A 15,534-nucleotide genomic window follows, 5' to 3' on the forward strand; every position below is an offset into this window, starting at 1 on the left:
ACAAATTTGGAAGCACTAGACTAAACAAAGGTTAAGAGGTTCCACAATTATTACTCACATCTTCAATATGCCTTCATATACTGTGAATCTCCAAATGGAGGGATACATTACGTAGCCCTTTCCACATTTATTTAATCGTGTAAAAGCATTTTCATATAATACGTACTATAACATCTCCCAGACAAGTGTTGCTAGAACAAAATTTAGGAAACATTGGGAGGCAACATTTGTAGAAAAAAAAGACTGAGACCCACAGATGATCATAAATTCAAAATAAAGCAACAAAAGGGCTCTTTTAAAAAATGGGTAAAATATTTCAATTATGTGTATATTGCTATTCTAAAATGTCCTTAGAGAACCATTCTGATATAGAGTACAAAAAAGTGGAGGTCAATCATTGTGAGTTCTCCTGATACATAAATTAACCACCCTTGACATCATGGGGGCCTGGGTTTAAGCCACTGATTGTCACACCCTAACTTATTCCAATTCTAATTTGAAACTATCTGCCAGAGGAGCATTTTCACAGCAGAAGCAGGAAAAAGAAGAAACAGTGACTGATATAATGAATTATATTCTTAGGGAAAAAAAGAATGAAGCAAAAAGACATCAAGACTTCAGTGAACCTCTAAAAAAGAAGTTGTCTGCTTGCTCAGCACACTTTTCCCCTTTTAGTGACAGAAACTCCTCTCCTTTTAAAGACTTCCCTTGTTCCCTCTGCTGTGGTCTGAATGTGTGTGTCCCCCTCCAAAATTCACATGTTGAAACCTGACCCCCTACCCAACCCCATCCTGTGATGGTCTTAAAGAAGTAGAACCTTTGGAGGAGATTAGGTCCAAAAGGGTCCACCCTCATAAATGGGATTAGTGCCCTCATAAAAGAGGCTTGAGGGAGACCTCTTGCCCTTCCAACATATATGGACATAGCTGGAAGCCACAGTTAAGAAGACATTGTCCCTGAGGAACACGCCCCCACCAGACCAGATCTGCTAGTGCCTTGATCTTTGACTTCCCGACCTCTAGAATTGTAAGAAATAAATTTCTGTTATTTATAAATTACCCAGTCTAAGGTATTTTGTTATAGCAGCCCACACTAAGACATCCTCTCTATGTGATTCTGGTGAGGTTACCTATTTCGTATCCCCACTCCCAAGGATGGACATGTGATACAGACCTGGCCAATGAGACCTCAACCTCCTGGTTACAATGATGAGCTCCAAAATTGACATGTGAGTCATGCCAGGTGAAGGAGCATCCTGGAAGTTTATATACAAATGTCAGGAGAAAAAAAAATTTCCTCTGACTACCGTTTAACCAGCAATTCCATTACTGGGTATATACCCAGAGAAATAGAAATCATTCTACCATAAAGACACATACACACGAATGTTCACTGCACCACTATTCACAATAGCATGGAATCAACCTAAATGCCCTTCAATGGCAAATTGGATAAAGGAAATGTGGTTTGTATACATACATCATGGAATACTATTCAGTCATAAAAAAAAATGAGATCATGTCTTCTGTGGGAACACGGATGGAACTGGAGGCCATTATCCTTAACAAACTAATGTAGGAACAGAAAATCAAATACCAGATGTTCTCACTTATAAGTGGGAGCTAAAAGAACTCATGGACACAAAGAAGGGAAGGACAGACACTGGGGCCTACTTGAGGGTAGGGGGTGGAAAGAGTTATCAGATAAGCAGGAAAAATAACTATTGGGTACCAGGCTTTGTACTTAGGTGATGAAATAATCTGTACAACAACCCCTTTGACACGAGTTTACCTATATAACAAACCTGCACATGTACCCTTGAACCTAAAATAAAAGTTAAAAAAAAAAAGGAAATATTTCCTCTGGACTCACTAATTCGGAAGGGGAAAACATGAAATTGTCTATTACTATAACTTCTCAATCTAATCCTCCTCTATAACCTCACAATTCTGACTATAAGAAGAAAGTCAGCCTGCAACATACTCAGAAAACAGGGCACTGAAATGGAGAGTAAGAGTCCATGATTACATTGCTTCCCAATCACATTATTTGAGTCCCTTAGATCAGCTCCTCCTCTGTAATCTACAGCTATGTAAGTTTCCCTCTTCACTTAAGCTAATTTTGATCTCAGTAACTCTCATTTGCAATAAAGAATCCTAATAAAAGGCTCCTGTGTAACTCAAGAGATACATCCAAAAGAACTTGTAAAGCTAAAAAGCTAATACCCAATGAAGGTGGGAATATTAATTAATACATCTTTATTGGCAAGTAAATTATCTGTTAAAATTTTTAAGTTAATACACCCTTGATCCCAAAATTTTACATATAGTAGTCTTACATTATAAAAAACTTATAAACATGTAATGATAAATGTATAATATTATTATCTACAACATTTGTCTCAGTGAAAAATTAGAAACCTCGATGTCCATCAATTAAGGACTAATTAAATACAGCATAACCTACAATGCAATAAGATAGACCCATTAAAGTGGAAGATATATATAAACATCTTTGAAGATCTCTATGAAATAATTCTGACATGCCAAGGAGTACAATGTAGTACTTAAGAGCTTACATTCTACAGACAGATTACATAGATTCAATTTGCAGCCTGTTCGTTTACTGCACTAACTTGAGCAAGTTACTTAATCTCTCTCTGCCACAATTTCCTCAACTGTAAAATGGTGATAACACTAACATATTATTATGAGGATTAAATGAACAGGTTCTGTAACAGGCTCTAGAAGGTGTTTTACACTTCACAGGCTCTCAATAAAGTTAACTACTATTATTTTCACTAATATGAAAAGATGTCCAAAATATGCTACAGAGTTAGGGAGTGAAGGAAGAAAGTGCAAAATACTATATATGAGCAAGAACCACAATCTCAAATGCCTACCAAGGTCAGGCAGCCAACACATATTAAACAGAAACTGTGGGAAACTGGAGAATGCATGTCCTATCTTATGCGGACAGGAACTCTAAACAACTATTATCTGAGAAACATGTTGTGTGTTGCTGAATCTTAATAAGCAAAAAAAACAGGGATTTTATATGAAATATCTTTTTTTAAGTGTTAGAAACAAATACTTTTTCTAAAATACAATAGGGGGCCAATGAAACATTGGTCAAATAGGGCCAGTGGTCCATCAATTTGCAAACTCTGATGTATTGTATGACACACATACACATATTCAAATATATCAAATATATGACTGTACACAAAAGAATAAACAAAAAGATTTTTTAAGTGGTTAACACTAGAGAGAAACTAGAGAAGTAATGTGATGAGGCTTAATTTCCCATTTTACCTTTCTATGTTTTTACATTCTTTATAACACATAAATACACTTTAATAAATTTTTTAAACTAATTAAAAGAATGACATAAGTATTTAGGAGCTTTCTTATTTGCAATTTTTAAAATGTTCTTTTATATTTTATATTGACATACAATAATTATACACATTTATGAGGTACATAGTGATGTCTCAATACATACAATGTATGGTGATCAGATTAGAATAATTAATATATCCATCATCTCGAACATTTATCATTTCTTTGTGTTGGGAACATTCAATATCCTCCTTCTAGCTATTTGAAACTGTATATTACTGTTAACTATAGTCACCCTACAATGCTATAGAAGACAAGAATTTATTTCTCCAATCTAGCTGTAATTTTGTATCCCATAACAAATCTCTCCCTGTATCCCTTTCACCTGACTCTTCCCAGTCTCTAGTATCCTCTGTTCTACTTTACTTCTATGAAACCAACTTTTATTAGTTTCCACACAATAGTGAGGACATGCAGTGTTTAACTTTCCATTCCTGGCTTATTTCACTTAATATAACATCCTCCAGTTCCATCCATGTTGCCATAAATGACAGGATTTCATTCTTTATGGCTGAACAGTATTCCATTATGTATATATATCACATTTTCTTTGTCCATTCATCTGCTGTTGGACATCTGCTGTTAGACTGAGTCTTTATCTTAGCTATTGTGAATAGTGCTGCAATAAATATGGTACACATGTCTCTTCCATATACTGATTTCCTTTTCCTTGGGTAAATGCCGAGTGGCAAAACTGATGGATCATATGGTAGTTTGATCTGTAGTCCTTTAAAGAACCTCTATACCATTCTCCATAGTGGCTGTACTTGTTTGCATTCCTATCAACAGTATATAAGAGGTATATATACTGAGTATCAACAGTATATAAGAGTATATCCTTTTCTCTACATCCTTGGCAGCATTTGTCATTCTTTGCCTTTTTTATAATAGTGATCCTAATTGGGTAAGATAATACCTCATTGTGGTTTTGATTAGCATTTTCTGATGATTAACGATGCTGAACATTGTTTAATATATTTTTTGGCCATTTGTATGTCTTCTTTTGAGAAATATCCCACCTTTTTTTTTAATCAGATTGGGTTTTTTGTGGGTTTTTTTGTTTTTTCTGGGTTTTTTAATTTTTTATTTTTTGGCTGTTAAGATGTTTGAGTTCCTTGTATATCCTAGATATTAATCCCCTGTCAGATGAACAGTTTGCAAATATTTTCTCCCATTCTGTAGGCTGTCTTTCACTTTGTTGTTTATTTCCTTTGCTGTACAAAAGTTTTTTAGGTTGCTATAATCCACTTATTTTTGCTTTTTTTGGCTGTGCTTTTGAGGTCTTATTTATAAATTTTTTTCCCAGACCAATGTCCTGAAACATTTCCCCTATGTTTTCTTCTAGCAGTTCCATAGTTTCCTGTCTTACATGTAGGTCTTTGATTTATTTTGGGTTAATTTTTGTACAGAATAAGAGGTGCAGCTCTAGTTTCATTCTTCTGCATATAGATATCCTTTTTCCCAGAAACAATTCTTAAATATATTGTCCTGTGATCAGCAAGTGTTCCTGGGACCTTTCTCAAAACTCAGTTGGCTGTAGATATCAGGATTAATTTCTGGGTTCTCTACTCTGTTCCTTTGGTCTATTTGTCTGCTTTTATACCAGTACCATGCTGTTCTGGTTACTATCACTTTGTAGTATATTTTAAAGTCTGATAGTATGATGTCTCCAGCTCTGTTCTTTTTGTTCAGGATTGCTTTGGCTATTCCAGGTCGTTTATGGTTCCATACATATTTTAACTTTTTTTTTCCTATTTCTGTGAAGAATGTCATTGGTACAGAACATCACTGATAGGACTGCATTGAATCTGTAGATTGTTTTGGGTAGTGCCCACTTGCAGTTTAATTCAAATGTAACTTCTACAATGTGGACATTAATTTTATGAAAGCATAATCGTTTCAGTTTAGACTATAATCAAAATGTTCTCTATAGACTCTTAGGTGAAAGTGAAGAGGGGGTGGGCACCACCCTGTAAATGTTTCTTCATCTTTATACGTCTGAAAATAGTATTTTTACTCTATTCAGTTTCTTCTTTTTTTTTTTTTTCTTGTTTTTTGTTTGTTTTTGTTTTGTTTTGTTTTTGAGACGGAGTCTTACTCTGTCGCCAGGCTAGAGTGCAGTGGCACAATCTTGGCTCACTACAATCTCTGCCTCACGGGTTCAAGTGATTCTCCTGCCTCAGCCTCCCGAGTGGCTGGGATTACAGGTGCATACCACCACACTCGCCTAAATTTTGTATTTTTAGTAGAGACGAGGTTTCACCATGTTGGCCAGGATGGTCTCGATCTCCTGACCTCGTGATCCGCCCACCTTGGCCTCCCAAAGTGCTGGGATTACAGGTGTGAGCCACTGCACCCGGCTCAGTTTCTTATTTATAAGATATCCAACAGTTCTTAACCACTAATTAGACTTTAAAGATTGTTAATTTTGAGTGCACGTTAATGTGTTTTTTAAAAGAACAAGAAATAATTAAAGGAAACATTTCATTTTTACTTAGCATTCAAACTGCACTTAATCTCTTTCACTCATAAATTTCTGGATTTTTATTAACATTTGGAGCATCAGGCAGACACATTTAGCCATGATCCTGAAATCGTGAAGCACTATACAAAGAAATAAATAAAGCTATTTATTATAGTAATACCCACTCATTTTCTGATGCCCTGAACCCAAAAGTGAAAATACATGCTTTTAGACCCTCACTTCAAATCTAACCGGATGTAATAATTCTTGGCAAGTTTATGTGGTTCCCAAGGATATAGTAAATTCAAAACCGCAAGAGGAAGGTGAAGTGGGTAAAACCTGAAAAGCACATACGTTATGGAAACATACTATCACGTCACAGTAACAGATATTCAGAAGAGAATACAGAAATATAATTGCTGACCAGGCACGGTGGCTCACACCTGTAATCCCAGCACTTTGGGAGGCCAAGGCAGGCAGATCACTTGAGGTCAGGAGTTCAAAACCAGCCTGGCCAACATGGTAAAACTCTGTCTCTACTAAAAATACCCAAAAAAAAAAAAAAAAAAAAAATAGCCAGACATGGTGGCAGGCGCCTGTAATCCCAGCTACTCGGGAGGCTGAGGCAGGAGAATCGCTTGAACCCGGGAGGCAGAGGTTGCAGCAAGCTGAGATCCCACCACTATTGCCAGCCTGGGTGATAGAGTGAGTTGGTCTCAAAAAAAAAAAAACAACAAAAATTTTGTATCAAAAAAATGGCTTGACATAAAAACAGTTTTAGTGCTTGTACTTGTTATCTATTTTAAAAAATAAAATATAAAAGCAGTTTATTCCTTGAAATGAAACATAAATGAAGCATGAATGTGTCAATATCCAACTTGACCGAATAATGTTTTCATGGTAGTGCTAGAATATATGCTTCAAGACAAGAAAGATTGAACTGTCTTAATCACTACTGTATCCCTCACTTACCACAGGGCCTTGGTACATAGTAGGTGTTGAATACTGAATACATTATGTTTACCTTGATGGGTTCATCAAGGTAAACATACTTACCCCCATTTAAAGGTAAAAAAACTGTGGTAAAATGTGCTTATCTTGAAAGTGGGAGAAGAGGCATAACTTTTGACTTCTGTCAGTGCCATTTTGATCACCAGAATCAACATAACAGCATTTTCAGAATTTCTTTTACCTATAATTTCAAATTTTTGGTTTTTAAGATATCAAATTTCATTACTCTAAAATAATCCTCCCACAAATGATACCCAATTAAAGCAATATACAAAATTAAATACTATAAAACATCTCAAACACACATCATTATAAATATCATCCTGTTACCAGAAAAACATACCTTTTAAATACTATTCAACCTCACTCCACCTACCCTAAACTACCCTTTTAGTAATAATAGCCAAGTTCTGGTTTACTTAAATGTTTCCTAAGGTACTATACAAACTTCACACCACCCAGTTTTTTATTAAACACCTTCTATCCAGTTACTTCATTAATAGATGCTATGACAAAAGGGCACAAAAGAAGTAAAGAACACAACCACATGTCTCAAGAACTTTAAAATCTACTTTGAATAAGACATGTATACAAGAAACTGTGGCAAGTTGCTCCCAAAGCAACATACAAAGAGGAAGGAACCAAAAATGACTGAGTATCTCATCTGAAAATGCTAGGCATTTTCATATGTTACCTCTATTAGTTCTGAAAACTGTGTAAAGTAGGTATTATCATCTTTATTTTGGAGGAGAAAACTGAAATTCAGAGAGGTTAAATGACTTCCCAAAATAAAGGGCTAATGAGGGTCTGAAATCCAAGTCTATCTGACTCCAAAGTTCTATCCTTTTTAAGCTATACCATGCAGCCTCCCACATATAGATGATTACAGGGTATAGACAACATTTATAAACATTGTAAGGAAAACAAAGATATCATTGAAGAGAATAATTCCTAGGAAATATTTTATTGACAAAGTCAGTCCGGAGCTGTGTCTGAAACCTAAGTATAAGACTGCTAATAACAGAAAGATTGTCACAAAAATTTCTAAATAAAAAATCTAAATATTTTCCTTCTTTGATCATTCTCCTACTTCTTATTCTCTTGCATTTTTACGTATAACCTACCCTCCCCTATAATCGTTCCCATTACAAAGACAGAAAAAAATTAACTAGGTCTAATATCCTATATTTCTCCTTCCTGCTGGTCAGAATGCTAAAAGATAGAAACATATATTGCCATGAGAGCCTTGAAGTGATCTTAGAAACCAATTTCTTCATTTTAGTGGTAAGAAAAGCTGAGAGAGGGTTACATAACACACTGAAGGTTACAAAACTTTACTAGCCAAAATAGTATGAGAACATAGTTCTTTCTATGATCCAGTGCTCCTTAAATTTTTTGCCACAAGGTGCCAATAATACAGAAGAATGATGAGATCTGGAGCTCACTTGAAATATAATGGGTTCGCTTGAAATTTCTTTGAAGTTTCTAATTTCATCTTAAAGCCTCACATAAATTCTATACTTTGTGCCTAATTTACGCATGATTATCTTCTCATTAAAGTTATTTAAATTAATACCATCAAGTAAAATTGGTACTTAGAAAATTATTATGTTTGTTTCCATGGCTTAGATTCTAAGCCTTATAGTATCCCTTGACACAATGTCATGTACTTCAGTTTGAGAAGAATGCCCCAATTATGGTGACCATTCCTTCATCATATTTCATTCCCTTGCTGCTTTATTTTCCAAATTAAGAATTCTTTTTAAACCTAATTACACTCTTTCAAAATGTATAAATACTGACAAAGCTACTGTTAAAATTGTTGGGTGTGTTTAAACACAAAATTTTCAAGAAGCTCTACTTAGTTAAAATTAATTGATGAAATACCATTTAGTTTATAAATTCATTAAAGAACCTGGATAGAACTTCTACTTAGCAATACTTCATTAAACATTTCCTTTTTGAGAGATCACTCAAAAAATTTTTTTAATGAAAGTAAGATTACATGCCATTCATATTTAACTACAGTACCAATTACTTTTAAGTAGGTTAAACAATCTTTTCTTCTTCCTTGGTATTTATCTTCTCTGCCCAGATGTGAAGGAAGAAATCCTTTGTGGTTTCACTACTTTCTTTTTCAGGTTTTTTTTTAAATACATTTCAAATTCCAAATATGCTTCATTATTCTTCAATCCTATTTACAGAAACAGAGTAATAGATTTTGTCTATTTTACTGATTGTTTTTAAAAACACTCTGTTCAACTTAGGAATCTATCACCAGTAAGAGTAAAAATAGACTCTTAATCATCACTTCCTCCCTAAAAACATACTATTGATTTTCCACCAAATGCCTGTTCGAAGTCAAATAGTCTTATGTGTTTTTAATATATTTAAAACTCTAATTGTATAGCAACTAAGACTTTTTCAAATCTTTGGTCAGTGATGATGGTATTAAGTATATTCACTTTGAAGTCAAATCGTCACATGTGTTTTTAATATAGCTAAAATGCTTCTTGTATAGCAACTAATACTTTTTCAAGTCTTTGACCAATGATAATAGTACTAAGTACATTCATTAGAATTTAATTTAACATTTTCCTACTTTGACTAAACATTTAATTATCTAATACATTGCTTCCAACAAAAAATTCACAAAATAACAATCTAGTTCAAGAAATAGGATTCCTTTCAAGTCATACAGATCTATATTAAAAACACATCTTGAAAAAAACAGCTAAGTTTGCCAGAACACACAATTCCACTTAGTAGGCTTTAATAGTAATTTGCCTACTAAATGACATCTATTCTCAAAACAGATATATGTATATATCCTTATTAATAAATGGGCTTTTCAGAAAATAATACTGACACGTAATATACCAGAATAGGTTTCAAGAACGTAAAAATGTAAATGTTTAAACAATTGCAGAGTTATAAGGGTAGCATCTGCTTGGCTTAAACTTTTTTTTGAATATTCTGAATAACTTCATTTATGAATAACTGAAATACTCCCTACATGCTACTGTAATATTTTGATGTTCTAATTTACAATTAGTCTTTTAACTAATCTCTAGTACCTAGTGTATTTGTTCCAATATCTCTTACTGAGTTCAAATCAACAAGTTAGTGCAATTAAAATGTATATTACTAGAGCAAAAATATGATTTTTAAAAATGCTCTTTCCCAAAAATTTGTACCTTTTTCTCATTCATGCCACTATTAGTGACAATTTAGGTAATGGATTATCATCTTTGGCTAAGTGCCTTGGTATCAAACATTAGCTGTAGCGAACTAATATGATATTAAGTAGCCAATGGGATAATCTATATGATTCTACATTATATACATACATGTAGTCATTATTTTCCTGGTAACATTTCTGTAGAGCTTTCACAGTGGTAAAACTAATATGCTGCTTTGACAAACAGCTTCTTTCAAAATAGAAAAAAAGTATATGAAGAGTGACACATTCCAGATATAGTAAGTCTGCTGTGTAACTAGTAAGATTGACTTTAAGTATAATTACTACTAAAGCTGTTAGAAAAAAATTCTACATCTGCACCACATCTTGTTTCTAGTTTTGTAGTAGTAGATACTTGTTTATTTGCTTCATGTTACTCATTACCACATTACCTTTAGTCTCTTCTATAAATAGTAATAGAAATAGAGAACATTAGACACAGAAATATTTCAAACTAGACCTTAGGTCACCAAACACCATGTGACTTTCATTTCTGTCAAGTCAACATAAGACAGTTTTGAATAAAGATATTGTTCTTAGAGATGGACAGTAACATTCAACATAAAATGTTTCCACATACAGCCTATTTTACATACATACATGTTCTAATTTTCCTGATTTAAAAAAAAAATTAGTATAACTAGAATATCCATGTTACATTAATTATCATAATCTCATTTTCAAGTGCTTAATAATTCAAAATAATGAAGCAAAAAATGCTTCTGCTAAATATTTCCCTTTCTACCATTATTCTTTCATAAACCTAATACAATTAATTTATTTGATGAGAAGTCTCAACAGACTATGTATTAAATTTGCCAAATTCATAACTGAAATGAAGATAACAAAAACATCTAATGGATGAAAAGTTTCAGAGAACAAGTATCTTTCAACAGGTAATAAAAAATGTCACAAAGAAGTCAATTAAAAACTTTAGAAATGACAATATGATTTCACAAAATACTAAGTAACATATTGTAAAATGTGTGTGTGGGTAGATCACACTTTCCACTATATTTGTAAAACAGATGTAGATAAAATACTTAAAATTAGTATTATGAAGCATGCCAAGGAGATTTTCTAAAAGAGGCCCTCCACCTTTTAAGAGAGCCACAAATTATAATTTACAAAAACTACAGTTCAACTCAACTTTCTTAAGTATGAAATCACAATACTTGAGTTCAGTAAATAATTCTACATAGTAAACTGCAAAACCTGAAGTTCTAGAATACACAAATTTGCATAGCACAGCTTCATTTTTTTAAGTTCTTTCCTCAAAATCATATACCAGGCAAGACCACAGAAATTAAGCTGTTGATAATGAAACCCACTAGTTACAGACTTGAGAAAAATCAGTTTTCTTTCCTCTCCATCACAGTAGACAATATCTGTATCAATAACTTTTCAAGAAAAAGCCTAAGTTATTTCTGACTTCAAATATACATGTTATCATCAAAACCTACTTTCCTCTATTATCACTTTTTCCCAATCTGTAGCTGCCTTTTCATTCCTTCAGCTACATCCTTGTTCCTGGCGCTAGACTTTTCCCCCAGACTACTGTACCTCATTCTCATGATAGCTTCCCCTGATTGTCTTTAATTCCACTGTCAATGTTAATGTTATCTTCTCTCTGACATTTTACCTATGCCACCTACCTATTCCACTTGAGCTTTTCAAGGCCTTTATATTACATTTTTATTCTGCTCAGGAGCCTCATCATCAACTACATATTTATTTATAAAGTGGCAGCTGACTTTCAACTCCCCTTAAAATTGCCAGTTTCTTCTTGACTCTAGCAAATGTATTAAATTCTCCCTTCAGGTAGTCGTATTTGCTCCTAATCCATCTGAATATGGAATTTCTTTTGCAGTTAACCCCAAACTCATAGGAAATGTATTTAGAAAAGTTTTGCACAATAATTACAAGCAATGTTTCTTGAGTTGTTTGCCTATCAATGTTATCCATATCAGACTGTAGGGACACGAGATAAGGGCTGCATCTTTCAAAGCAGTCTGTACAACACCTACCTGCTATGTCACTTCACAAAGCTAAGATGATTCGTTAAATGAAACTATTATTTAATGGAAAGCTTAAGCAGAAATGTTCATTTTAAAAATATCTCAACGGTTTAACTTTTAAACATCTACGGCCTTTTTTATTTCCACAGACAACTGACATATTTTGGTTTCTCACTACTCTATTAATTGTTAAAGAATGGCTAGAATTTAAAGTGCAAGTTGAGGGTAGATAAAGGACATACACTTTCACATCCCATCATCAGATTATTCGAAAACTGGCAATGTCAGCTCCAGGAATTCTGAAATACAACTGAATCTTCACATAACCAAACAGTTTCAGGACCAAAAGAACAGAACAGCGTACCTTTCTGATTTGGGGGTTCCCTTTTCTGCAATTGGTTTAGACTAGTTTCACTACCAAAGGGTCTTTTGATTAGGAAAATTCAATTAATCACCATCGATATACGGAAAGAATACCAGGGAAAGGTAATCCTTTACTTAAAAGAGAGAAAAGGGGGCTTTGGATATCACCTTTTCATAAAATTCAGCAACTAAATTAAGCTTTGCACTCAGTATCTGCCGGCAGCCTCAGACCTTTTTTTTCTACCTAATAATAAAAGCAAGTCTTATTCCATTTAGTCCCTTCTCGAGCACCGTCTCGACCTGTCAGAATTTGGCAGTTAAAAAAATTTTTTTAAAAAGAAGTAAGGGAAACACTAGGATTCCCGTCCACATTGCTTCTTTTTCCGAAATCACATCACTGAGTCTTGGACTTCCTTCACTCCAAACTAAGCCCTCAGATTCCAAATATAGTTCTTTAACCCCCGCCTCGCCACTCAATTACACATAAACCTTGCCAACTACAGAACCACAGCAGAAACCCCTACAAATCGGCTAGCCGTTCATCTTGGAAGTCATGCCCTGCAGCAACTGCCGATCGCCGAAGCGACGGATATTAACCAAATTCAGCGCAACGGAATCAGACATGCAGAGCACACACTGCTTTCTCGAGGGAGGGAAACGCGACCCGGGAAAAGTGCGCTCCTCACCAGCCTCGGGACGCTCCACCGGGGTGGGGGTTCCCAGAAAGGAGGGGGAGAGGAGCCCGAGTAGGGGAATCCTGCCCTCTCAAGTAAAAAGAGCTGGATCCCCCGGCCGCAGGCTGCAGCTCGTCCTCGCTAAGGCAACGACGAGGCAGAGGGCCCTTTGCTCGGAAAGGCAGAAGGCAGACACTTTCTGAGGTACGGATCAAGCCGATCCCCCATCCCCCGAAGGAGGCGAAGGGTGCCCCATGGGTGGCTGAGGGGTTGCCCGGCCCGCGAGGGACAACCCGAGGAGAAGCAGTTTTATCTGATTAACACCTGAGTCGCGTCCGGGCAAGCACAGCTACTGGCGTGGGGCCGCCCGGGTGGGGGAAGGGAAGGGGAGGAAGGGGGTGGAGATGGGATTCCCCCCTCTCTCAGAAGAGCACTAACGGAGGATGCGTCCGGGCCAGCGGAGAGCGGCATGCTTCAGACTGCGGAGCCGGGATCCCGCCGCCTGCACCGACAGCGCGGATCCCGCAGCGCCCTCCGCACCGGCCCCTCGGTCCCCGGGGGCCCAGGACTTTGTCTCCGAAGGCGCTGGGGCCTGACATCCCACGGGGTCGACCACGGCTCTGGGGGGCTGGGGAAAGGGACCCGCGGGAATACCCCCAATCTCCGGCGGTTCTCAGCTGTTGTAAAATGCACCCCCGCGGTTCCCTTCTTCAGCTTTCCCTCCTCCCGAGGCCGCAGAGAAGGGCCACCACAGGCGAAAAGCCTAAGGCAAGTCAGGGACTGCAGCCTCATAGGTCCCGTACCTCCTCCCCCGGTTACCTGTAAGGACTCCGACACGGATTTGATGGTCGTGGTTAGTAAGGATCATTCCCTCGGTCGCCATGTTTCCCAGCGCAGTCACCGCACTGACAGGAGCCGGGAGAAATTGGAGCCCGGAGCGCGCGGGCCGGGAGCGCGCTCGCCGAAGAGAGCGCGAGAGCTAGAGAGCCAGGGAAGCGCGAGGAGAGCGGGGAAGGAGTGGGAGGCCGTAGAGTGCTCGGTGGCCTGCGTGGGGGACAGGCCGCGCTGGGAGTGCGCGGGTCCGCGGGAGGGGGCGGAGTCAGGGCGCGCGACCCCAAGTCCGGCAAGAAGGAGGCGAGCTGGGGGGGGTCGGTGGCCGCACGGGGAGAGCGCGCGGAGGCGGCGGAACGAGGCTGGAGATGCTCGGGCCGCTCTGCGGGGCGCGAGACCCAAGGCAGCTAGATGGCAGGACTGAGAGGAAAGGAGAGCACACGCTCTGGAGGTTGCGGGGGCGGACTCGGGGACAGGGGCGGAGCTACACCCTGAGGCGTGGAACTCGTGGAGAGTGAGGGGAGGAGTGAGGGCTCGGGTGCTGAGTACCGGGAGCGGAAAGGAGCGGGCCCAGCCTGAGTAGGACCGCAGATCGCTCCCGGGCGCGCTAGTAGCCCGGGATTGGCTGAGTGAACGCGGAGCGTGTGCGCGCGAGGCACGAACGCAACCTCGGCCAGGCCCCAGACAGAAGCAATCCCCTGCCGAGCCTGACACCTCGTCGGTTGTCCGCGCCTTCGGCAGGCTGTAGCCGGCGGGCCGGCCTTCTAAGGGGACCGCGGGAGGAGCGACACTGGCTCAGCACGCCGGACCCCGTCTTGCAGCCTTCGGGAGCGGCCGGCCGCCCCACTGAAGGCGCTGGGGAACCTAGAGGTGCCTTAGAAAGCTGCGTGAGTGGCAGAACGGCGGCTACTATGATAGAGAGCCCGCCGTGGGCGAAGAGGGAGGTATCCTGTCCCGCCCAGTGTTAGCCGCTGGCTTCCTTAGTCGGCTCTCCCTGAAGGAAGATTTCCGCTTCACCTGTGCTTTAGGATTCCATCTCCAGTCAGTGCCTACAAGACGATCCTCACAGGCGAAGCTTCGGAGTCTGAGGCAGGGCAACTGGAGTGGAGACACCTGGCTTCTCTTCCTCCTGCTGTCCCACGGTTTTATGGCCTTAAGCCTCTTCGCCATGAGCGCTGCTTTTAGGTGAAAAGCATCTACTTAGCGAACGAGAACGTGTTCCACCTGAATCACAGTCCATTGCCGCAGCGATTCTCATTTCAGTATTCGTGGAATGTGAGATTACCATGAAAATAGCTTTTGTTGCCATTTATTTCCATGTGCCTTTCATGAAACGTGTTATTAATCACCTGTAGCTATTCTACGTTAGTTTCTTACTATCTTTCTGGACCTTTCAGCTTCTGAATTTTAGAAAGTTATATGCGTGTGTGTGTGTATACACACACTCATATGTATATATTTTTTCTTCTTAGCTGTAGTAAACCTGGAGGCATAAAAGTGAAAAGCAAAGTGAAATATGTATAATATCAGT

General features: G+C 38.3%; 1 protein-coding gene across 1 annotated transcript in view; it reads right to left on the minus strand.

Annotated features, from left to right (window-relative positions):
• Positions 1–15,183, minus strand: part of GPHN (gephyrin) — a 728,696-nt gene extending 713,513 nt beyond the window's left edge. Inside the window, exon 1 of the mRNA XM_026456013.2 lies at positions 13,992–15,183. Coding sequence (XP_026311798.1) covers positions 13,992–14,055 — 64 coding nt within the window. The 5' untranslated portion in view covers positions 14,056–15,183. The remainder of the gene's footprint in view (positions 1–13,991) is intronic.
• Positions 15,184–15,534: the final 351 nt, after the last annotated feature.

Source organism: Piliocolobus tephrosceles, chromosome 6 (assembly GCF_002776525.5).
Source record: "Piliocolobus tephrosceles isolate RC106 chromosome 6, ASM277652v3, whole genome shotgun sequence".
Classification (NCBI taxonomy): domain Eukaryota; kingdom Metazoa; phylum Chordata; class Mammalia; order Primates; family Cercopithecidae; genus Piliocolobus; species Piliocolobus tephrosceles.